General features: G+C 42.2%; 1 protein-coding gene across 5 annotated transcripts in view; it reads right to left on the bottom strand.

Annotated features, from left to right (window-relative positions):
- Positions 1-1,330: 1,330 nt before the first annotated feature.
- The window catches only part of LOC135310998 (zinc finger protein 462-like), a 77,944-nt gene continuing 55,335 nt past the window's right edge, over positions 1,331-23,939 (bottom strand). For 4 of the 5 annotated variants that reach the window (XM_064440141.1, XM_064440144.1, XM_064440142.1 and 1 more), the window contains 5 exons: positions 21,666-21,802; positions 14,103-14,326; positions 11,292-11,418; positions 3,381-3,495; positions 1,331-2,223 (listed from right to left, as the gene is read on the bottom strand). In XM_064440141.1, the coding sequence (XP_064296211.1) occupies positions 2,019-2,223; positions 3,381-3,495; positions 11,292-11,418; positions 14,103-14,326; positions 21,666-21,802 (808 nt within the window). In that variant the 3' untranslated portion in view covers positions 1,331-2,018. Of the gene's footprint in view, positions 2,224-3,380; positions 3,496-11,291; positions 11,419-14,102; positions 14,327-21,633; positions 21,803-23,939 lie in introns of those variants that run through there. The other variant, XM_064440146.1, reaches the window with a different exon arrangement.

The following is a 23,939-nucleotide window of genomic DNA, read 5'->3' as shown; positions in this document are numbered from 1 at the left end:
CAGGTTAGCAAAACAAAATCCAATGGATTACAATATTTACATGTTATTTGAAAAATAAAGTAGTGATAAAAGCATGTCAAAATTGTTTCAGGTTTTTTTCCATTTTTGGTAACTACTACAAATACTCAATCCAGGTATTTTAAGACATTTGAAATGAGGCCAATTCAAAAACAAATACAGGCACAAAATTTATACTTTTCCCTCCACTGTGTTTTCTACATGATGCTCCCTCCTGCCTCCAAAAAAAGCAAACCCTCCCCAAACAAAACCAAAAGATCCTGCAAACCAGCAACTGATGAATCTTTAAAAGCAAAACACCATGCTTCTTCAAATAACACTAATTCAACAAATGCAGGTTTTGCCATCAATTTTATTTGAAGCTGTCTAGGGCAACGTTTCCTCAGCAGCTTCTTTACCCCCCCCAACAAACAAAAAAATACCCCAAGACAAAGACACATGCATTTCTAAAACTAGGTTTTAGTCAAGTATTTCCTTCTTTTTGGAAAGAAATTCTTTGTTCAAAATCAGAACATACCATGGGTACCAGGTCCTGTATTCCTTATTCAGGCAAAATTGCTGTTGAGTTGAGTAGGATTTCCACCAAAGAAAAAGTGCAGGATCAGCCAGCCACAAGGTATGTAGAGTCCTATTCATGCTATACTGCTCCCCTTCATGCCAAAAGCTAAGGAGTAGGGGGAAAAATTAGCAACTAGCAACTCCCATCTTGGATCTAGACTCAATGTAGTATGCAACTATTTCACTTCTGCTTGCAAAAAGATGCAAGAACTGACATCATTCTCTTCCACTATACCAAAACAAAAAAACACACACACACCCACCCCACAGACTGGGGTGGGGTGGGAAGCAATGACGACAACAATGTTGACAGAAAGTACTGGTGTGAGACAAATACATGCTCATTTGAAAACTGACAGAATAATTATGAAGACTGATGTGTTTGGCCCATAAGCTGCATAGTTGTGCTGTTTGGTTCTTTAGTTAAAAAAACCTTAATTTTAAAAAATGCTAAACACAGAAATAACAAATTTTATATTCACAGGAACCCTTTTCCCTTCCCCCCTCCCCTCTGGAAAAAAATAACACCACCACTCATTTTGCATGAGAAAGTTAATTGTGTCATTTTTTGCAACAGTTCAAGCTTATAGGAAATAAACATATGGCAAGCAAAACCACACAATCAGTCACATTAAAACTATCCAATAGAAAAATTATAGTTGAATACTAACAAACAGCTTACCTGGAATAAAGGATGGCAATTCACCAACCATTATCTAGAAATTAAAGACTCTCTTGTTATTAATTTTTTGTATTTACTAAAATAATTTTAAAAATCACAGTATTTTAAGAAATAAAATCCACAGTGGGATTTTAAGCACAATTTGTTTTCCTTTCTTTAAAACTTTGTTTCTTCCTCCTTTCACCACCTTGCCCAGCAGTCTCTCTACTTTAATTGTAATGACAACAGGTAGTACTAACAAATGCAGAGGTGTCCCTTTGTTAATTTTGAGGTATTAGGAAACAGGTGGTTGTTTTAAGCAAAGCAGTTTCTGTCTTGCTTTTGTTTTCTTTTCTAAAGCAGTTGCATTCAATCTGGAAAATCATAATGCATTGAAATTAGAAAAACACACCAAAAGTTGCATGTTGAAAAGTTACAGCCCCCCCCCCAACCATGCTCGTTATGCTTCTGTTTGCAAACAATGTAAGTCTCTGCTGCAAAGCACATTGTAATGTAGAGATGCAGGGAGTTGTTTCATTAGTCCAATATGAATGTAACTTCCCATTGTCAAGACCCAGAATAAAAGATGCAGTGATATAATGGAACCACTTATTCCATCATTTAAATAACTTTAATATACACACACATAGGTACCAGTGCTTTGAAAATAGATCATTCATTCCTAAAAGCAGCTTTGTTTCTTCCTTCTGCCCACCCCACCTGCCCATCCCTTCCCATTTCACCACTGTTCAAGTAAGTTTATTAGAATCACACCAAGTTTTTATTCATTTTTGGCCTCTGAGGTCTCTTGGAGAGGTTTGTCAGTAGCTACAACACTGACTGTAGTTTCACTGTTGTGGGACAAGTCCACCACCATTTTCTCAGTGCTTTCCTTTTCTTCTACGCTCAGTGCACTAACAGTCTTTTCCATGTTCTCCTTCAGTTTGCTGTACTCTCTGGTCCCTTGCTTATTTTCATTCAGAGCCCTGAAAATCCAAGCAACAGAAAATGGAAACCTTTACAATCCAAACATGCTTTGGATACAAGGAAATAGGGAGAGTACTTCTCCCAAACAGTTAACAAACCAATAAATCTTATTAAAGTTTGCAACATTTCAAGTCCTTTTATTTAAACAGACAAGAAATAATACTTTCTCTTACCCTTTATCCCTCCACAGCCTAGCTACAATATTACATTCAAATGTCTTCCACATGCCAGTAATCCTGGCTATCTCCTCTTTGAAGAAACTAGCTAGCAAAGACATCTGTTCTATTTAACAGCTCTTTGTCAAGAGAAGGAAAATGAATGTTCCAGAGATGTCTATTATTTCACAGCATGGAGTGATATTTATGAGCATGAAAGGAAAAGATCTTTGCTATTAACTTCACTGTGTGCTTTTTTGGGGAGAGAGCACACTTATTGAGATTTTTCCTTCACTTGAAGCCCTTAACACTTATTTGTACATAAGTCTTTGCACTGGAACGCCAAGTTTAGTTGCAAGCATGCTAAAGAGAAATAATAAGGAAGAGACAAAGCCAAAAGAAACCCAGATTCCATATAATTTACTGCTATTTCCATGCTGCTCTACTAGCAAGCAAACACCAACAATAGACTCAGTTAATGTTAATTTTGGACCAACAAACTGGTATTCACCTTGAAATGAAGTTTAGGCTTTAGGATTATAGTAAAGAACGTTTATGTGCTACATTTGGATTTGATAACACTAGATTTTAACTCCCAAACAGAGGGAATTTCTGGAATGATCTGTATTCTGGAAACCCTTGGCTGTCTGTAGATAAAAGTTTCTTTCAGTTTCAGGTCTGATCTAGACCTGAAACTGGAAGGGTGTTTGGACATATGGAGTTATTCACGTACAGGTTTAAAAAGAACAGTTACCTTGGATTTCTGGGTTCCTGGGTCAAACAGGACAGACAGAAGCATCTAGTTGAGTAAATACATCTGATAATTGCATCCAACAATGTGTTAGACAGAATTCTTCCCTTGTTAGAATAATCTGTCATATCCCTCTGTTTGCTTTCATTACAGGGTTTTTTGGGGGGGAAGGGAGGAATGGGTGGGGACATGCACAAAGATCAACTGTTACATTTGGCTGTTATGCAAAGGAGTCTGCAAACCAACTTACATGCCATGCCTCAGCACATGTCGTTCCCACTCAAAGCCCTCTGTAAATGATCGGCCACAGAACTCACATGGAAAGCGCTTCTCCAGAGCTCCACTGTCAGGATACATCATGGACTCTGGGAGAGAACAAAATTATCTGCACATTCATGATCATCAGGCCAAGAAGGGACCTTTATGATTATAATCTGATCTTCCCTGCTGCCCTTCAGGGAGGAAAAAATATCCTGAAGAAGCAAAAGTTTATCCTTTAAAAAAGTAGGTATTTCTGAAATTGTCCTCCCTATCCTAAAAATGCAAGGTGTGAAAATTCTATAACCACCACTATCATAAAAGGTCAATTAACTACAATATGGAAATGGGGGGTGGGTGGGGGGACACAGGACTTTCAAAATAATGCAGTGCTTCCCACTTAGACACATACAAGAACAGCCAAGGTTTTGTATTAATACCTAAAAGAAAACTGAGGTTCTCTGAAGTGACCAGGATTTCAAGAAGCTACAGAGCCATCCTGAAAAGTCACAGCACACATTGCAGCTGAAAAATCTTATCCTCCATCTTAAGTCTGTTATCTGTTTGCAGAGATGTTTTATTGTTCCTTGTATTTGAACAAGTGAAGAGATTGTGGGGATTTATGTCAAAACCAACACTGGGAGTTTAGTTTGGAAACAGCTTGAAAGCAAAACCATAAGAGAACACTCAGTTTTGGGCCCCTCAGTACAAGGACATTGAGGTGCTGGAGCGTGGCCAAAGAAGGGCAACGAAGCTGGGGAAGGGTCTGGAGAGCAGGTCTTATGAGGAGTGGCTGAGGGAGCTGGGGGTCCCTCAGGCTGCCCAGAGAGGTGGTGGAGTCACCATCCCTGGAGGTATTTAAAAGACGTGTAGACACAGCACTTCAGGGCATGGTTTAGGAAACATGGTATTGATGGGTTGACGGTTGGACTTGATGATCCTAGAGGTCTTTTCCAACCTTAATGACTATGATTTCATATTTCTTAACATCAGTGATTTACTATGCAGTTAAACAACAACAAAGCAAGGTCCCCTCCTGATAGGAGCAACAAAAAGAAAGTCAGTGCCATGGGTTCTATTTACATCTGGATCTGACTCCTACAGTTAATACCATATAAATGGTCCAAATTTATAAATACAGCTGAAACACATTGCTTCTGTACCATGACTAAACCAATACCTACGGAGGGTAGAAATTTTGGAGGCAACAGCTGCTCTTCTGTACAAGAACAAATCCAGAGTACAGTAGACAATAGGAAATTTATTCTAGGACTGTGCAGACATAGCCTATTTTGCTCAAATGAATAGGGAGAATTTATACTTATAATTTCCATTAACAAGCACTACACTAAAAATTCTGCTGTCCCTTCTGAATACATTATATATTCCCACCTACTTTCCCATGAGTCCCTGATTAGTTTGGGTTTTTGGACTGTGAATTCAGACTACCTCCCAGAAAGAGTAATCAGGCTGTACACTTACCTGGGGTCTATAAAAGAGGGGTAACGTATTGCATAGATAACTGACTTGCATTTGCTTTTCCTGCATTACACACACAAACACACATGCACACTTATTTTTATCTACTGAAGAAAAAAAACAGAAAAAGATTCAGGTTTCTTTTAAAAGTAAGATATAAAGGTCAGTAGAGACAGACAGTCTGTCTGGGATGCAACTTCTAGCAAGAACACTCTTTCCCTAGAGTACCCCAGATGAATAACTTAATCTTTTTCCACACGCATCTTCTTCCTTCTAGGTCCAAATATTTTCTTTTGTCCTTTACCATCAACCAGTCATTCCTTTCCTTTCTGTACTGGTTTTGGCTGGGGCTAGAATAAAGTTTTTTTCATAGCAGCCTGTATGGGGCTGTGTTTTGGATTTGTAAACTAAAACAGTGTTGATAACACGGGGTATTTTAGTTATTGCTGAACAGTGCTTACACAGCATCAAGGCCTTCTCTGCTTCTCATACTGCCCTGCCAGCGAGCAGGCTGGGGGTGCACAAGAAGCTGGGAGGGGGCACAGCCAGGACAGGTGACCCCAACTGACCAATGGGATATTCCATACCGTATGATGTCATGCTTAGTAATAAAAACTTTGGGAAGAAGAAGGAAGGGGAGACATTCGGAGTGATGGCATTTGTCTTCCCAAGTAACTGTTACGCATGATGGAGCCCTGCTTTCCTGGCGATGGCTGAGCCCCTGCCTGCCCGTGGGAAGGAGTGAATTAATTCCTTGTTTTGCTTTGCTTCCGTGTGCAGCTTTTGCTTTCCCTGTTAAACTGCCTTTATCTCAACCCATGAGTTACCTCACTTTTATCCTTCTGATTCTCTCCCCCATCCCAATGGAGGGGGAGTGAGCAAGCGGCTGCGTGGTCCTTGGTTGCCAGCCAGGGTTAAACCATGACAAGCATACGTCAGTCTTAAGTTGTCAATCTAGGCCACAGCTTGACTCACAGGAAGAAATCCTGGCTATGTCATGGACTTCAGAGTGTTGAGCCAGCATTTCCTTCTAGATACTCAGAGACTGAAGATACACTCTAAGTAAATCCCACCTCCTGGTAACACCATGAAGACCAAAAGCATCCAAGTGGTATAATACATTACAGTTTGGTGCAATTTGAAAGCTGTGACAGCATTTGCTACTGTTAGGGACAATATTTACGCGCATGGGTATAGTCCTATCCTAATAGGGTGAAAATTTTTTTTAATTGGAAGCTGTTTCTGAATATCAAGTAGACGATGATGTTAACATGTGACACTGCACCCAAGCCATGTAGCCATGTCTTCAGCACCTGTGTCAGTTGGACACTTGAAGACCACCACTATAAGGTGCAATATACCATTTTGCAAAAGATAAAGCCAATAGAACTTGGACTTTTATAAAGGTAGATGGCATAAGGACTTTCCATATTTTTATCCACTCTAGTAAAAAGAAAAATTAAAAATTAGAACTGATATTAGCTGAAAAGTAGAAAAATTAACAACTGTCACTTCTAAAGGGCAGCTGGGAAAGAACAGTAGTGCAATACAATTTGGGAAATAAGCACGATTTTTAGATCATTCATTTGAAGAGTTAAATACAGATTTTTCAGCCAATCACAGATATTAAAGACGACTGCAGGTGAAAAAATAAAATATAAACAAAATTGCTAAAACATTATATCTACCTTAATTACTGATCACACAATGCAGTTATATCTGTTTCTCCCTGCAAATTTAAATCTCCAACCCAGAAGATGGTATTCTTACATTTTCATGATAAATATGAAAAATCTCAAGTACCTTGAAGCCAATTTAAATTATCTTCTTTTTTTCTCCCATGGTAGAGTGACGAAGCCAACAAAGCGACATTTGGGGCACTAAAGCAAGCTTCTGACCAACAGAACCTGGTCCTGATGGGTGACTTCAACTACCCAGACATCTGCTGGAAGAACAATACAGCAGCTCGCATGTCATCCACCAAGTTCCTGGAATGCATAGAGGACTGTTTCCTGATACAAATGTTAGATGTGCCAACCAGGAAGGAGGCGCTGCTGGACTTGCTATTCACAAACCGAGAAAGCCTGCTTTGTAATATCTCGGTTAGTGATAGCCTTGGCTGCAGTGATCATAATATTGTGGAGTTCGGGACCCTGCTGAGTGTGCTGAAGGTCAGCTCTAAGACAAGGGTTCTGGATTTTAGAAGAGCAAACTTCAGTGCACTCAGGGCTCAATTGGGAGGGATTCAATGGGAGGCTTCCATGGAAGATAAAGGAGCTAGTAAGAGCTGGGAGTTCTTCAAGAACTCTCTATTGGAAGCACAAAGCCAATTTATCCCCTACAAAGGAAAGGGAAGTAAGCAGAGCAAGAGGCCCCCTTGGCTCAGCCATGACCTCCTGGGTCTACTCACATCCAAAAGGGAAGCATACCAGAGATGCAGAAGTGGAGAATTATCCGCCGAGAGCTACAAGGGCATTGCCAGAGTGTGCAGAGATGCAGTTAGAAAAGCAAAAGCCCAACTCAAATTGAAACTGGCTGTAGATATGAAAAATAACAAGAAAGGGTTCTTCAGACATGTCAACCACAAGCAGAAAAAGAAGGAGAACATAGGCCCACTGTTAAATGGAAAAGGAGAGTCAGTCACCAATGATGATGAAAAGGCAGAGGTCCTCAACACCTTCTTCACCAGCACTGTAGGGTCCCAGGCTTTGGGAACAAAATTGCCAATTGACCCAAACACCGACCCACCATCGGTGAAGGAAGAGTTAGTATATGAATTACTACAGGAGCTTGACCCCCACAAATCAATGGGCCCTGACACCATCCACCTGAGGGTGTTGAGAGAGCTGGCTGACATCATCGCAAGGCCACTCTCTATAATCTTCGAGAAGTCATGGAGAACGGAGAATGTCCCAGAGGACTGGAGGAAGGCAAGTGTTACCCCTATGTACAAGAAAGGCTCGAGGGAGGATCCGGGTAACTACAGGCCCATCAGCCTTACTTCAATCCCTGGGAAAGTTATGGAATGAAACCTCCTGGGGGCCATCACAAGTCAATTGAAGCACGTGATTGGGAAAAGCCAACATGGCTTCACTAAAGGCAGATCATGCTTGACAAACCTGGTGGCCTTCTATGACACAGTGACTTGCCTGGTTGACATGGGGCAAGCAGTGGACATTGTTTACCTGGACTTCTCCAAGGCCTTTGATATGGTCCCCCATAGTCTCCTCCTGGAGAAATTGATGCGTTATGGCCTAGACAAGTGGTCTGTGCAGTGGGTGGGGACCTGGCTGACAGGCCGCACCCAAAGGGTGGTGGTAAATAGCTCTTTCTCAAACTGGCAACCTGTCACTAGTGGAGTCCCCCAGGGATCGATATTGGGCCCAGTGTTATTCAACATCTTTATAAGTGATCTGGACAACGGCATCAAGTGTAGCCTGATGAAGTTTGCTGATGACACCAAGTTGGGTGGGGAAGTAGACACTCCAGAAGGGAGAGCTGCTCTGCAGGGAGATCTAGATAGGCTGGAGGAGTGGGCCAGCAAGAACCTTATGAAGTTCAACAAGGAAAAGTGTAAGGTCATGCACCTGGGAAAACATAATCCAGGAGTGCAGCACAGGCTGGGATCCACCTGTCTGGAGAGCAGCTCTGTGGAAAGGGACCTGGGGGTCCTGGTGGACAGAAAGCTCAACATGAGCGAACAGTGTGCTGCTGTGGCCAAGAAGGCCAACAGGATGCTGGGTTGCATCAAAAAGGGCATCGCCAGCAGAGAGAAAGAAGTCATTATCCCACTCTACTCAGCGCTTGTCAGGCCACACCTGGAGTACTGTGTGCAGTTCTGGTCCCCTCTATACAAAAAAGATGTGGACAGGCTGGAAGGGGTCCAGAGAAGGGCCACCAAGATGATCAAAGGACTGGGAAACTGCCATACGAGGGTAGGCTGGGAGAGCTGGGTTTGTTCAGCCTTGAGAAAAGGAGGCTCAGAGGGGATCTCATCACCACGTACCAGTACTTAAGGGGTAGCTACAAAGAAGATGGAGACTCCCTTTTTACAAGGAGTCACATGGAGAGGACACGGGGGATGGGCACAAGTTGCTCTTGGGGAGATTCCGATTGGACACGAGAGGGAAATTTTTCACAGTGAGGACAGTCAACCATTGGAATAATCTCCCCAGGGAAGGGGTTGACTTGGCCATGTTGGACACCTTCAAGAGTCGTCTGGACAGGGTGCTGGGCCATCTTGTTTAGACTCTGCTCTTCCTAGAAAGGTTGGACTAGATGATCCCTGAGGTCCCTTCCAACCTGGGATTCTGTGTGATTCTGTGATATTATAGGGATTTATGAGGCTCAGCTGATAGTATCTTCTTTTTCTCTGTCTGAATACCATGGTTTCCAGGGTCATTTCAGCACCTGTGCTTGTGTGTAGTGCTGATGTAATCCTCACAAAGACAGCATGACTCTTCATCCCTTTCTAGCTGCTGGTCTACCCAAAACATTAATTAATGTCTGCTACAGCTGCAAGTTAGGGGAAGCTGGTCTAGTCAAAGCATTAGGCTCATTCTTTCAGCTCTGAAACTCTTAGGGTCACTGGACAGACACTTGAACAAACTTCCACATGAGGGTGCAAAGTTAATAACATCAAACTTTGGAACATGTGTGAAATCAACATTCTTCCTGCTCCTCTCCTGATTTCTTTTAAGGGCTGCTAACAAAGATTTCATGGAGGGTGCTTTTCAATAAAAATTGTTTCCTATCTAACTCACTCTCTTCCTCATTAAATAAAGATATCACCAGTCACACTCAAAGTGAAGTGTTAATGGCTCCTTCATGTTCTGTAAACTGCTTGTGAATCTAGAAATCAATTTTTAAAGGTTTAAAAATACCTGGGGAGACATGTTTTCGTTTGTGAACAACTCTTGAATGAACTTCAGTTTTTCAGAAGGAAAAAGGCAAACATGGCAGCATGCTTTTAGTTATAAGTATATAGAAACTTGGCAGCCTGCACTCAGCATCAGGAGGTTGGATGACCCCTGGAACCTGATGATTAGGCATTACAAGGCTCACTGCAGTTGTTAGTTCAAATCAAGCTCCTTTTACTGTTGAACAAGAATTGCAAAAATATTGCATTCAGTTAGTGTGTCCAAAGAAGGGCAATGAAGCTGGTGAAAGGTCTGGAGAGCAGGTCTTATGAGGAGAGGTTGAGGGAGCTGGGGGGGTTTAGCCTGGAGAAGAGGGGGCTGAGGGGAGCCCTTCTCGCTCTCTGCAGCTGCCTGAGAGGGGCTGGAGTGAGGGGGGAGTTGGTCTCTGCTCCCAAGTCACCAGTGACAGGACGAGAGGAAACGGCCTCAAGCTGCGTCAGGGGAGGTTTAGGTTGGAGATGAGGGGAAATGTCTTCCCTGCCAGAGCGGTCAGGCCCTGGCACAGGCTGCCCAGAGAGGTGGGGGAGTCACTGTCCCTGGGGATATTTAAATTACATGTAGACGTGGCACTTTGGGACATGGTTTAGGAGGCCTGGGGGTGCTGGGTTGGAGGTTGGATTTGATGATCCTAGAGATCTTTTCTGACCTTAATGATTCTATGATTGATGAAGTCATGCACTATAGAGCAGATTGTGAGAACACATGGAGTATTCCAGTCAGGACCAAATATTTTCACTGAAATGATTTTAATATTAAAGGCAAAAAAACCCCAAACAAACACAAAACCACACAAACCCCCCTCACAGTCCACTTCACCAAGAACTACCTTTCTTTATCCCTACTCAGCTAACCATCTGAACAATAAACACATGAATAAGACTTACTGAACTCAGTGGGATTATTCATAGATGTGAATTTAGGCACAAATGTAAAGTACACAGTTGGAACAGTGATTTGAAGGTAAGGAATGGAACTACCCTGGCTTCAGAGTTGCTGACCAAAGTGATGGCAAAAGGGTCAACTCTCACAAAGAGGAGAGAAGGAATACTTTGTAAGCACTGGGCAGACAGCGGGCAGACAATAGACCCAAAATAAGCTTGGCCACTGAACTATATCCCTCACTGGTACGTCGACCAGCGAAGTTGAACATGAGTTACCAACACAGAATAATCTGACAGCCCACTAAAATACTCCACTTATGTATTTTTCTAAGTCCTCACAGATGTTATCTGCACAGTCACAGATGTTACTAGTATTTTCTCATAGCATTTTTTTCTGGAGCATGATTTGGTTTTCTTAAACAGAAATCTTGTCATAAGCATTAAAAACACAAAATTCCTGCAGGAAATGTCTTGACAAAAAGCTCCATTTTGCTCATATTGACAAGCTTCCATGACTTATGGAATCTGTGGAATCTGCTGTATAGTCAACAGTTGAGCTTGCTTGATGGAACTGGCAAGGTCCATAGCAGTATCCAGCATAAAAGAAAAAGCAACTATACTGACCTCTCTTTTCAGTCTTGTGGCTTAACTCTTTTTCTTCCTCATCACTGCTGGAGCTCTCTGTTTTCCCCTTCATTTGTTCCAGCTGATCCAAGTTAACTCTTCCAACCAGCTCAAAATTACGACTCACCTTAAAAGAAATGGTTTTGTCAATGATAACCACCATCATCAACTATTGAAAAAAAACAACCCACCAACAAAGCTATAAGCTGAAATGGGAAATTTATCAGGCACCTAGTCAAATTAATACTCATTTCCCTTCAAACACAATTACCTTCACTGTTAATGATTCTTCTTTCCTTTTCTATACTAAATTTCTCCATTTTGCTTCTCAAAATGATCCTATTTTTCTTTGAGAAGCTTCCCTCATTTTGAGATATTGAAAGTAAAAAATCTAAGCAATGCTAAGCACTCTGTTGTATCCCTTCTTTCATGGGAGTGTAAAACCAATAGGATAAGGCATCACTATTGCACGCCATCACTGCAGAAAAATCCTTTGTGAATGCTTTATTCAGCTTCATATGTGAAAAGAAGGAACCTTAGTGACCACTTTGACAGACAGAGCCCAAGTCATCAACTGTTCTTATGGACATTTGGGGGTGGGGGCATCAAATGGGGGAATAACTGCCCTGGTGTGGGTTCTCCATAGACTGGAGACCCTTCGAGAGTGTCTGCTCCACCATGGAGCACCTCCTACTCCTCTGTTGTTTCCCCCCCGATTCTCTTCTCCTCTTAGTTTCCTTGTTCTATTCCCACCTACTCTCTCCATAATTTTCTGCCCTTTTTAAAATATGTTTTCACAGAGGCACCACCAGCTTCACTCATGGGCTCAGCTTTGGCTAGCAGTGGATCCATTACTGAGCTGGCTGGAACCATCTCTGTCTGGCACAGGGCAGCCCCTGAGCTCCCTCCACAGAGGCCACCCCTGCAGCTCCCCCCCTCCCTGCTACAAAAACCTCGCCACGCCCACCCAATACAAACATATAACTTAAGCCAGTGCATACTGTGAGAAGAGATCAGGAGCTGCCCTGTGCCAGACAGAGCCCATTCTAGCCAGCTCTGTAATGGACCCACAGCTGGCTAAAGCTGAGCCAATCTGCAAAGCTGGTGGTGCCTCTATGATAATATATTTAAGAAAGGGTAAAACACTGCATGGCAGTGTTAGGAGTGAGTAAAAAAACAGGGATGTTTTAGCTGTTGCTGAGCATAAGTAACCGTTACACGTGATGGAGCCCGGCTTTCCTGGAGATGGCTGAACACCTGCCTGCCCATGGGAAGGCGGGAATGAATTCTTTATTTTGCTTTGCTTGTGCGTGCAGCTTTTGCTTTACCTATTAAACTCTTTATCTCAACCCACGAGTTTTTGCACTTTTATCCTTCCAAATCTCTCCCCATCTCACTGGAGGGGGAGTGAGCAAGTGGCTGTGTGGGGCTGAGCTGCCCGCTAGGGTTAACCCACAACACTCCCCCTGTCCTGTTTGAGGAGGGGGAGTGAGAGTGACTGGGTGGGCCTCTCCCTACCAGCCAAGATCAACCTACCACACAGTGGCATATCAGCAAATAGCAAGCTACCCTAAATACAGCAGTGTGCTAGTATCATGTTCATAGAACTGACAGCTGTGTTGACATGCTCTGACTTAACAAGTTACCTGTTAGATTTAAGCAAAGGCAGCCATATGCATGGTGCTTACTGAGACTCAGCTCATGCACAAAAACTGTTTAAGATGCAGTAAGCCAATCATGTACTTGAGCCCAGAGAGTGGGCACAAAATTAGCCAGATAACATTTAGAAATGGTTAACGAAAGATAGGGGGGAAATAACCCTTACTACTGGGAGTAATCACTTCAGGGTTTTATTGGAGAGAAAGGAGACCCAAGCAGAGGGAAAAACTTCCCAGCCTGATGCTCAGAGGGGTGGGGAATAGTGTTTCTTGGCTCTCCTAGGCCCTTTGCTGTGGTCACTGGGAGATGTGTAACATCTCAGATACCAGTTAAACTGTAGAAAGATTCTCAAGTAGCAATAAGGGTCAATAAAGGGAGACAAGCATACTAAGCCAACATAAGTTCACAGTGTTATTTTTTAAAATGCAGTCAGTTTTGCTGGTACTTTTGACACTCATTTTGTCAAATTGTTTTGGGGGGATGGGGCTGAAATGTTTAGTCAACAAAGTGTGAACAAGTTTTTAGTGAGAATCAGGCAGCTCAGCTCCTGATAGTTGGATTCAATGAGTTCCCTCCCCACAAACTGACAAAAAAACCCCCCTCTGTAAACATGCCTCAGTTCTAGAATTTTGCTACTCTCACAGCAACACAGCTGAGAACTACAGAAAACCAAAGCAGACAGAAGTCTGTGGAAAGCTTTCTAATGACTTTTCCAAGTATGGATCAAATCTGTGCTCAGAAGGTTCCACACAAACACCAAAGCAGCAAATATAACAAGCTCCTATCTTTCCCTTGTTAAATGTAAACTGGAATGTACTGCCTTGTGTTATTAAAATATGCATGGCATGTCACTTTGCTCAAGTTGCCAGAGCAATCTTATGCTTTTGGAAGCTCCTGTGTCCTAGTGTGTCTGAATCATACAGCTTTAATGTTGTTTCATAACTTAAAAAAAACCCCCACACCTTACAATATATACAAATGCTTTTTTTTCTGAAAAAATACAGAACTTGAGAGAAATTGAAGTCCAGCACAGGGCCCTTCTCCAAATTTTGGAAGAAAAATGCAGGCTGGCTATTCAGAGTGGACATGCAAATAAACTAGATATAGCATTTGCAGGTAGATTGTTACAAATTAAATCCCTTTGGATGTTACCTTGTGCTCATCTCGAAGATGAGTGTCCAGCTCCTCTGTGTGTTTGGTCTCATAGTAGCAGAGTTGACATTTGTAAGGTGTAAGTTCATTGTGCTTCTCTATGTGTTGCTGCAAACTCTCACCACTGGAGCAGGTAAAGGTACACTTATCACAGCGGAAAACAACTCCCTGCAAGTATTTTGACAGTTTGGAATGGCAAACTTCAATGGGAACAACCCGCTCTTCTGTGGGGAGAGGGGAATGTTTATTAAGTTTTAAGAAATAAAAACCATCAGGCAATGTGTCAACAGCTTGTAACATACCACCCACACAAGAAACAAGATCTGCTATTTGTGTATGCAATCCATCTACTGAGCTAAAACTGGACCAACAAAGAAATACAAGCAAATTCCCTTTCTATACAGACAGAGTTAATTCTACATGACTATAATTGCAAGTGTCCTTGCAAATGTAACCACTCATTAGGTGAACAGGATGGGAAGAAGAGATTTGGGGCAGATAAGAGTGTTGGGGCAGATTTGTGAGACAGAGTAGCAGAGCCTAGGAATATAAAAGCAGACATAAATCAGTCAGACCAAGCTCCATTCTGGTTCAATACATGACAGAAGCTAGTAAAAGGTGCTAGAACTGTAATAAACAGAGAGCAAGTAGGGTGATTCCCAATACATCACCCTCCCAGCTTCTGATGATCAGAGCTGATATTCTCACCATCACATTTAATGCTACTCACTGGGGGAATGAGAGGTTGTGTGCAGCAGTATCTTCTCCTGAAGGTGGCTGTGCAGAGATCAGCCAGGGGCAGAAACACTCAGTACACCCTCAGCTTTTTAATAGTTAAGATTCAAAATCCACACATACTTAAATTCATGATTCCCACAATTCTGATTATGCTACAAGCATGTATTGAAAACGCTCTCACTGAGTTATTAAACTCTCTACTTCCTCTCATGCAAACACTCTTTTAATAGGGCAGCACAATTAATTTCAGTCTTTCTATAGAGCCAGAATCCTGATGTGTGCAGCATTCATCCACTGTGGTTCTCTGAGCTGTGCATGCAGGGGAAATCTCAAATTTGACCTTTCAGCAGAGGGTCACCAGAAGATCTTCACTACAGCTTTTGTTACTCAGTTGTCCTTTGAAGTAGAGCACTGTGCTAGTTTTGGCTGAGAAGGGGTTAATTCTCCTCACCGTGGGGGTTGGGTACCTTTCCAGCTTCCCACGCTCTGCCACATGCTCTGCCACATCGGCGGGAGGCTGGGAGGGGCAGGGCCACAGCCAAGACAGCTGACCCCAACTGGCCAATGGCATGTTCATTCCATACCATGTGACACCATGACCAGTATATTAAGGGGGGCAGTTGCAGCTTGGGAAGGGGCAGTGTTTGGTTGGTGGGTGGTGAGTTGCTGTGTTGTGTGTGGTTTGTTTTGGTGGTTCATTCCCCTTCCTCCCCTCCCGCCGGGCTTCGCACCTCTCGTTGTTTTCCTTTCCATTGCATTTTTGTTGGGTTTTTCTTAATTATTTTAATTATTAAACTGTTCTTATCTCAACCCACGAGCTTTACCCTTCTGATTCTCTCCCCCATCCCACCGGTGGGGGAGTGAGCGAGTGGCTGGGTGAGGCTGAGCTGCCAGCTAAACCATGACAAGCACTGAAATGTAGTACTATTATGAACTGTAGATTAAAGGGAGAGTTTGATCATCCTTGTGAAGATCATCATTAATGATATCTTCAAACAAACATAATCCCAGGCCTGATCCTTAGAGGGTAAACACAAAGGGTAGGGAACCTGTGTGCATTGACACATCTCTTATAATTTCTGTAGGGAGGCAAGAGCTACAGAATTCAAACATTTGTCTTTGGCCAATGCATATTCCCCCACTGCTCATGAACCTAATTTTCCACAACCCATCTAAATATCTCACCCTCCTCAGTTTGTTCTCCTCCCTATCCTCCCCTTTTTTTGAACATGGAAGTTTTCCTACCTCAGAATTTTTTCTTTGTGCACTTTAAAAGTGGAAGTTTTCCCCAAAGCTATATCTGAGTGAGACCCTGAAAACCTGTGGTTCCTCTCCAGCTAAAGAAGTTGTTGCAAAAAAATGCTAAGATGTGTCCATTCAGGGTCAAGTGGGAAAAGGGACAGTGGTGCACATGCTCTAAGGTCTAATAAGAGTTAAAGCTATGATTTTGAATGCATAACAAGAATATTTTAAAAGGTATTTACAGATCTGTGCAGTTGAATTCACTGAAATAAGGTAACTCTTTTTTAAAAGTGAAAAAATTTCCAACAAAAAGTTTTTAAAAGAGAAACACTATTTAAAGCATTTGAAAATTAAATTTTTCTCTAGCACATGAAAGATATTTTAAAAACCATTAAAGCAGGGGATGGCATCAAAGGCTTTATCCACCACTTTGGAGAAATACACTATCATAATTCATATGAGTAATCCCCACCATATCACGACAATCTCCCCCTCCCCGCCAAATCACAGGCAACACAACATAGACTGACTTCCCAGCCTGATCTTGGACTTGCCTTATCACCATGGACTTGCTTGGCAATCACTGGATCTGGTTCTGACCTGTGGTTTAACTTCCTGGCTTAATGTTGGCTCTGTATCATCACTGCAAATTTACCTGATGATCTGGAATCTTGGTAGAATCTGGCCATCATCTCTGGGCTTGCCTTGCTTAGGTACTGTGGGGCTGGGTTCTGGCCAGCAAGGGTCCACCCGTACTGTTCATGTTATTCTTCTCTATTCCCTGGACCCTGGGGAGCAGCTGGCCCTTGCTGCTCCATGACAGCAATGACTTAAAACTTAAATGTGCATGTACCCATGTCAGTGAACTTTATCCAAACAATTAACTTAAAATTGCAGTGTCATTTGAATTTAAAACATCATATTTAGCAAGGTGATGCTCTAATAATCTCTGACCACTTTAATAGCTGTCTCTCATCACACCCACACCCCCCCATATTTGGCTACTCATTTATACACTTATTGCATATGAGCAACTGGCAAAGTTGCAACAAATGGCGAGTCCTATCCAGAAATTGTGAAACTTCGCTTTGGCTTCTGTACACAAATTTCATTAAAGTTTAGCAGTGCCCATAAAGGCTGCCTACCATGTATGAACTGTAAAAAGATGACATGCTGTGGAACAGTTTAGCAAAATGACTAAGGGGACCTCTGCCCCATCCCCTCCCCCCCCCCATCATCGCTGAAGAAATTTAATCACTGCTTTAGACTGAAACATTTGGGCTATTTGTAATACAGATCTGAGATTAAATAGAAAAGCAATTAATGCACTAACTATTTATAGTATGCAAAGTCAAAGGCGGCATATGTTTTGCTCACAACATGGAAAAAAAAGCATTAACGCTCTAAAGCCCTTATATATGAAAGTTTACTATTACAGAGAAACATGACAATTATATGAAATGGAAGAACAGAACAGCTATTTATACCAAGAAACTAAAAAACAAATGCCTTGAGGATTATAAACAAGGAGCCCTACTATTGATCTTGGTGGGTTGCAGTGCTGGAAAAATATCAAGGCATTTCATGATGGGATAATTTGCTGGAAAGGTTAATAAAAACTAATTACGCTGCCTGGACTAAATGAAAGGCCAACAGCTCTGCTGGGCATGGAGCAGGAGTTCAGTCTCCATTACAGAACTTTCAAGAGCTCACAAAATTTGCCTGTTATGAAGGCCAAGAGGAACTCAAGAGCTAAATCTCTTCTCATTGTTTGCCTGTAAAGTAGCTACTGACTTTGCAATTTCCATACTCACTGCTTCAGCCCACAAAGGATGAATTGTGCTTGACCAACCTGACTGTCTTCTACGATGAATCAACTTGCTCAGTGGATAAGAGAACAACTGTGGACAGCATCTACCTTGATTTTTAGCATGGTCTTTGACATGGTCTCCGACATAGTCTCCAACAACACCCTTGCTGACAAGCTGGCAAGATTTGGACTGGAAAGATGGACCACGAGATGGGTAGAAAACTGGCTAAACTGAGCCATTAGCTACCACCTTTTGAGGTAAGAAAAGTCAGGCTGGCAGCTAGTCATGACTGGAGTTCCTCAGAGGTTGATTCTGGGTCTGGTACTATTCAATATCTTTATAAATTATCTGTTTGACAGTATTGCATACACCCTCACTAAGCTTGCAGATGACACCAAACTGAGGCAGAAGGAAGAGCAACCTTACAGAGACCTTGACTGGCTGGAAGACTGGGCCAACAAGAATTTATTGAGTTTTAACAAAGATAAATGTCAAGTCCTGCACCTGGAACAGAATAGTCCCAAGCAGAGCTGGGGTCTAACTGGCTGGGATGGACCTCTGCTATAAAGTACCTGGGGATCCTGATGGGCAGCAAGCTGAATATGAGACAGCAGTATGCCCTGGTGACAATGAAGGCAAACCAGTCCCTAAAAGGTAGTTATAGAGAAGATGGAGGCACTCCCTTCATAAGGATGTGTGGTGACAGGATAAGAGGCAATGGGCACAAGTTGCTTCAGGGGCAATTCCATCTGGATATAAGAAAATTATTCACCATGAAAACAATTAAACATTGGAATAGGTTATCCAGAGAAGTGGACTCTCCCTTGCTGGAAATATTCAAGACTTGGCTTGACAGGGCCCTGGATAACCTAATCTAAGGTCCTGTTTCCAACAGATGGTTGGACCAGTTGATCTCCAGAAGTCACTTCCAATGTAGACTTTTCTATGATTCTATGAATTAAAGTTAAAACACTCAGAAGAACTGATTGAGCAGAGTAGGTGACACATGACAGAAGGCGCTCAGTGGCAAACTGACAACATCCTGCTGGCTATAACACTTAATAATGTTGTAGCTCAGTAAGAATCAACTTCTGTAGCTATTCACTAAGAGGCAAATAGTCTTCATTTCAACTGCATGCTGCCAAATCAGGGACTTGGGATGCCACCATTTTGAAAGCTATAATGTAATTTAAAGATCTATAACTGTTTTCTTGCTTTGCTGAGGGATTTTTGCATAGGAGAGAAGATAATACAGAAAACGGATCAAAACCTTCAATCCTCTGACTTTATACAATGTACTGCTTCCTCTACCTGGAGAATAAATGTGCTTAGACCATAGCTTGAGACTGTCCTTGTTTTATCAATCCAAATGGCTACAAGGAAGGAAGGCTATCTGAGACTGTGCAACATCCCTCAGTCCTGTCTGCACAGCAGCACCTTCTTTCTATGCACATTAAACCCTGTCAAAATCCTCTGCTTTAGCCATCACAATTAATCTGGATATATACACCAGAAAGAAAAATTTTAAGAAAGGACCTTAATTCCTTTATAGTCTGGGTGCTGCATGCCTGAAAAAAAACTTGCCCTTCCCTCAGGTGCCTATAAAACTCTTTAAAGGCTAAGTTTTCATTTGCCTTTATTCTGTTTTACCTCCTCCAACACTCTAGTGAGTGTGTAATCACATCCCTTCCTACTACAGTTTTGTTTCAGCAGCACAAGGGCTCAAGGGTGCTTTGTGCAACTGAAACTACAGCTATACAAAAGAATAGATCTGGTGCCACATATTCAGGGGGTAACCACCCTTGCTTCCTAGCATTTGATCAGAAACAGCTCTCTGCAGCCAGCACAGCTGTTTGAACCCATGAAGTGTTACTCTACTGTTGCATCTTGGCATTCTTAGCATTGTCTACTTTTGCTGGAAGTTTGCCTAACTAGATCTCCCTCTCTCTGTTTATTTGCATTTGAACTGTCAGACCTTCTCCACTCGATCTTGGGCATAGCCACAAGCCAGAGAACACTATCTCACAAGATGTGATTAAGACAGCATTTGGAGCCCCAGGGTTTGTGTTCCCTACCCAACCCCCCTGCCTTCCAAACCCACCTTTTCTCAAGGGGAAGTAATCCTGGAGCATGCCCTAAAGCTGGACAAAATACAACACTATGATACCTTCAAGGACAAGCTTGTACTTAAGTAAAAGCACCTCTTGAACCCTTGCACTTACTAAGACAGCTTCGTTATACGCCTTTTAGGTCCTCGAACAGTCCTTAGCCTGTTTCTCAAATGCTCCTTCGAAATTGCCTTTACAGCAGAAAGAAGTTTGAGTTATATACATCTACTTCATTGCCTTGGTACAGGAAGGACTCTAAATAACCAGCATTGAAAAGTGGTTTGCTACAAGGGATTATGACAGTGGTTGCAACACCAGAAGCTCCTCCAAGAAAAAGATGGCATGTGAAATGTGTTTGCTCACTGGGAATACAATACTCAAAAACTCTGCCCAACCTGCAAGCAGGCAGAGTACTATCCCAACACACAGGTTTGAATTTTAGGAGCCAACAGACCTACAAGCATTAAGTGTGATAGCTGTGGGTAGGTGTACTGGGTCTGGCTGGGATGTAGTCAATTTTCTTCATAGTAGCTTGTATGGGGCTATGTTTTGGATTTGTGATTAAAACAGTGCTGATAATGCAGGGATGTTTTAGCTGTTGCTGAGCAGGGCTCACACAGAGTCAAGGCCTTTTCTGCTTCTCACCCCACCCCACCAGCAAGTAGGCTGAGGGTGCACAAGAAGCTGGGAGGGGACACAGCTGGGACAGGTGACCCCAACTGACCAAAAGGATATGCCATACCATATGACGTTGTGTTCAGCAATAAAGGCTTTGGGAAGAAGGAAGGGGGTGACATTTGGAGTGATGGTGTTTGTCTTCCCAAGTAACCGTTACACGTGATGGAGCCCTGCTTTCCTGGAGATGGCTGAACACCTGCCTGCCCGTGGGAAGGAGTGAATGAATTCCTTGGTTCGCTTTGCTTGCATGTGCAGCTTTTGCTTTACCTAGTAAACCATTTTTATCTCGACCCATGAGTTTTCTCACTTTTATCCTTCTGATTCTTTCCCCCATCTCACTGGAGGGGGAGTGAGCGAGCAGCTGTGTGGGATTTAGCTGCCCACCAGGGTTAACCCATAACAGCAGGAATCTCAGCTCAGAATGCCACAAAAGATGCCTTTTCTGAGCTTGCCTGTAGTTAATAGAATAGGAATCCCTAATCCTGCTTTTAGCTGGATTAAAAGAAAAAAAATGGGGGGGGGATTCTTAAAGAAAAAATTAAACTTTCTAATTTTTGTCTTGTTCCTAAGAATGGGTGAGGAAGATGTTATGAAGAGAGAAATTTCAAGCAAGCAGTCAAGGGATATTTTCAAGCCTCTAGAGTTAATTGATACATCCTACCATAGTATTTATGATAGCAAGCACTTTAGAAACACATACATAGGAAACAGCCTTGGTTGTTGTAAATTAGTTTAACTCTTGCTAAATAGGTACCTGATGACTGTTGACCTCTCTAGAGGAAAAGCTTAAAAAGAATTTTATATCTGCCCCACTTCTACATTGGTAAACTTTATATTTCACAGAAAAGAAATAAGATGTACTTAGGCCTGATCTATTCAACATATCTGAGCTCTCATACAGAGAAAAAAATGGATTGATCTGAAAGAGTGGTGTTCTGTTCAGCATTCTCTTTGTCAGATATAGATATATACAGGGACATTGTTACCTCTGTGCAGAACTATATGATCAACCATGTTACTTTTGTATTTGGTGTGATATAGGCAAAGAGGACAACGAAGGTCTTTGGGTCCTTCCTCAGGAAATGCCGAATGCCCAGCTTCCACGTGCATAGTAAAAGCAGATCTGTGAAATGGAGGGAGACATGGAAGCAGTCAGAAGAGGTGTGTATGGAATGCTGAAGCATCACAGCTCTATTACAGGAGTGTTGTATAAAATGGTACAGACACCACAGCCTTCTCTTCATAAAGCCACATGGCATTTCAGCAGGACTACTCACATGGATATTATGAGCATAGGTATTTGCAGGCTCATATCCCTAAGTAACTGAACACACATTCTGCACAAGATATTCTTTTGCAGTGATTGCTCTATAGTCACATTGCTATAGTTAAGATGGCAAAAATATTTCCAACTTTTGTGCTCATTATTTGCTTGCCTTTGGCAAAGAGAGACATTTTCGCAAGTTGAGTAAAATCTTTTCAACTGTCCTAGACTTTGAAGGGTGAAAAAAACTTATTTCTGATGGCAAAAAAAAAAAATCCTCAACAACCTCTCTCTTTGTAGGACTAGCCCAAACAACAGCTGAACTGTTCAGATTCGAGATATGAAATAGACTTGCACCTACTGTAAGTTTGATACCAAGCTGATAAGTTTGGAAGGCTCAGTTATGAGGATCTGAAAATGCAAGACAGAATACTCCACAAATGAACAGTACTTTTGCACAACAGATCTTATACCATTAGCTGCATACTTAAAAGATACAAGAGACATAGATGCAGAGGAAATTAACCATGCACCTATCAAGCCACAAGGTCAAGTACTAAAATGAGAGGTGTCTGTAAATTTCAGGGAATTAGGTCTTTTTTTTTTCCTGAGGTAGTGCTAAAGCTTGCAGGAGCTAAGTTGCTGGCTGCATTAAATTACAGAATTTAAAGCCCCCTTTGAAAGTTCTCCAAGTCTGTTAGCTTGAATGTAAAACAACTTACTTACACAACTGACTTTGGGCCTGATCCAATGGTCATTGAAGCCAATAGGTAAGTTTTTATCAACTTCAGTAGATGCCTTCATGTGTTTAATTCTCTATGGTGACTGGAAGTTTGTTTATTTTTAAAAGAGAGCTCATGTTTGTACGTTGTACATTTAAAGAGGAAAGACTTAATCCCAGAGAGTTTGAGAAATCGTAATAAAGAACATAAGTCTCTATGTAACTATGAACGTATGTAATTATAGCCTGATTTGAGGCAATTTTGTTTAATCCTGGAAGGAGAAAAGGGCAATAGGAAAATGTGAAAAAAATACATTGGACCTATCAAGAGTTGGAAATGCTTAAAACAAATAATAATCTGGAGCAGCGATAATAATCTGGAATTAAACAACAAGTTATGCCATGTAATTGGCAAGGAGCTGAAGCTCCTTGATCCTGATGGATGTATAACTTGAGGCTGCTCTTGTATGGGGTCTCTCATGTCTAATGTTCAGCATATAGATAGACATGTACACAATACAATGGGTGAACAGTTGGCTGACAGGTCAGGCTCAAAGAGTTGTAGTAAATGGGAGAACTCTCTCTGTATTGCTAAGCAAGCCCAGAGGCCCAGTGTTGGTGTGGCTGTGAAAGGGCTGCCAATGCAAGGTGAAGACCAGCAGTAGCTTTTAGTCTTGGCACCTTTCTTGTAGGGGCAATCCCTGCATATTATCTATTTTGTTGCTAGTCTCTGTCGAAAGTGACAGAGATACAGAGAGAGGCTAGGCAAACCCACAGGCTCTGTATTGTTTTGGCTGTGAAAGGGTGCCAAGGGAATGTCCCTCATACAGCTAGACAAGTCCATAATATGTTGGGTGAGCAATTGGCTGACGGGTCAGGCTCAGAGTTGTAGTAAATGGGATAACATCTGGCTGGTGGCCAGTCACTAGTGGAGTTCCCCAGGGCTCAGTCTTAGGGCCAGTTCTCCTCAGTGTTTTTATCAGTGACCCGGACATGGGAGTTGAATGCACACTTAGTTTGCCAATGATACTAAATTAGGAGGAGCTGCTGATTCCCTCGAGGGTAGGGAAACCTTACTGAAAGACCTTGACAGATTAGAGCCCTGGGCAATCACCAACCATATGAAATTTAACAAGGACAAATGCCAGATTCTAAACCTGCATGTATGTATAGATTGGGGCAGTGCAGCCCTGCAGAAAGGCCCTAGGGGTTTTGGTTGATGGTAAACTCAGTATGAGTCAACAATGTACCCTGGCGGCTAAAAGAGCTAACTGT

The sequence above is a fragment of the Phalacrocorax carbo genome, unplaced genomic scaffold (assembly GCF_963921805.1).
Source record: "Phalacrocorax carbo unplaced genomic scaffold, bPhaCar2.1 SCAFFOLD_159, whole genome shotgun sequence".
Lineage (NCBI taxonomy): Eukaryota > Metazoa > Chordata > Aves > Suliformes > Phalacrocoracidae > Phalacrocorax > Phalacrocorax carbo.
The sequence above is the reverse complement of the archived record's forward strand: the minus strand, read 5'-3'. Positions and strand labels throughout refer to the sequence as shown.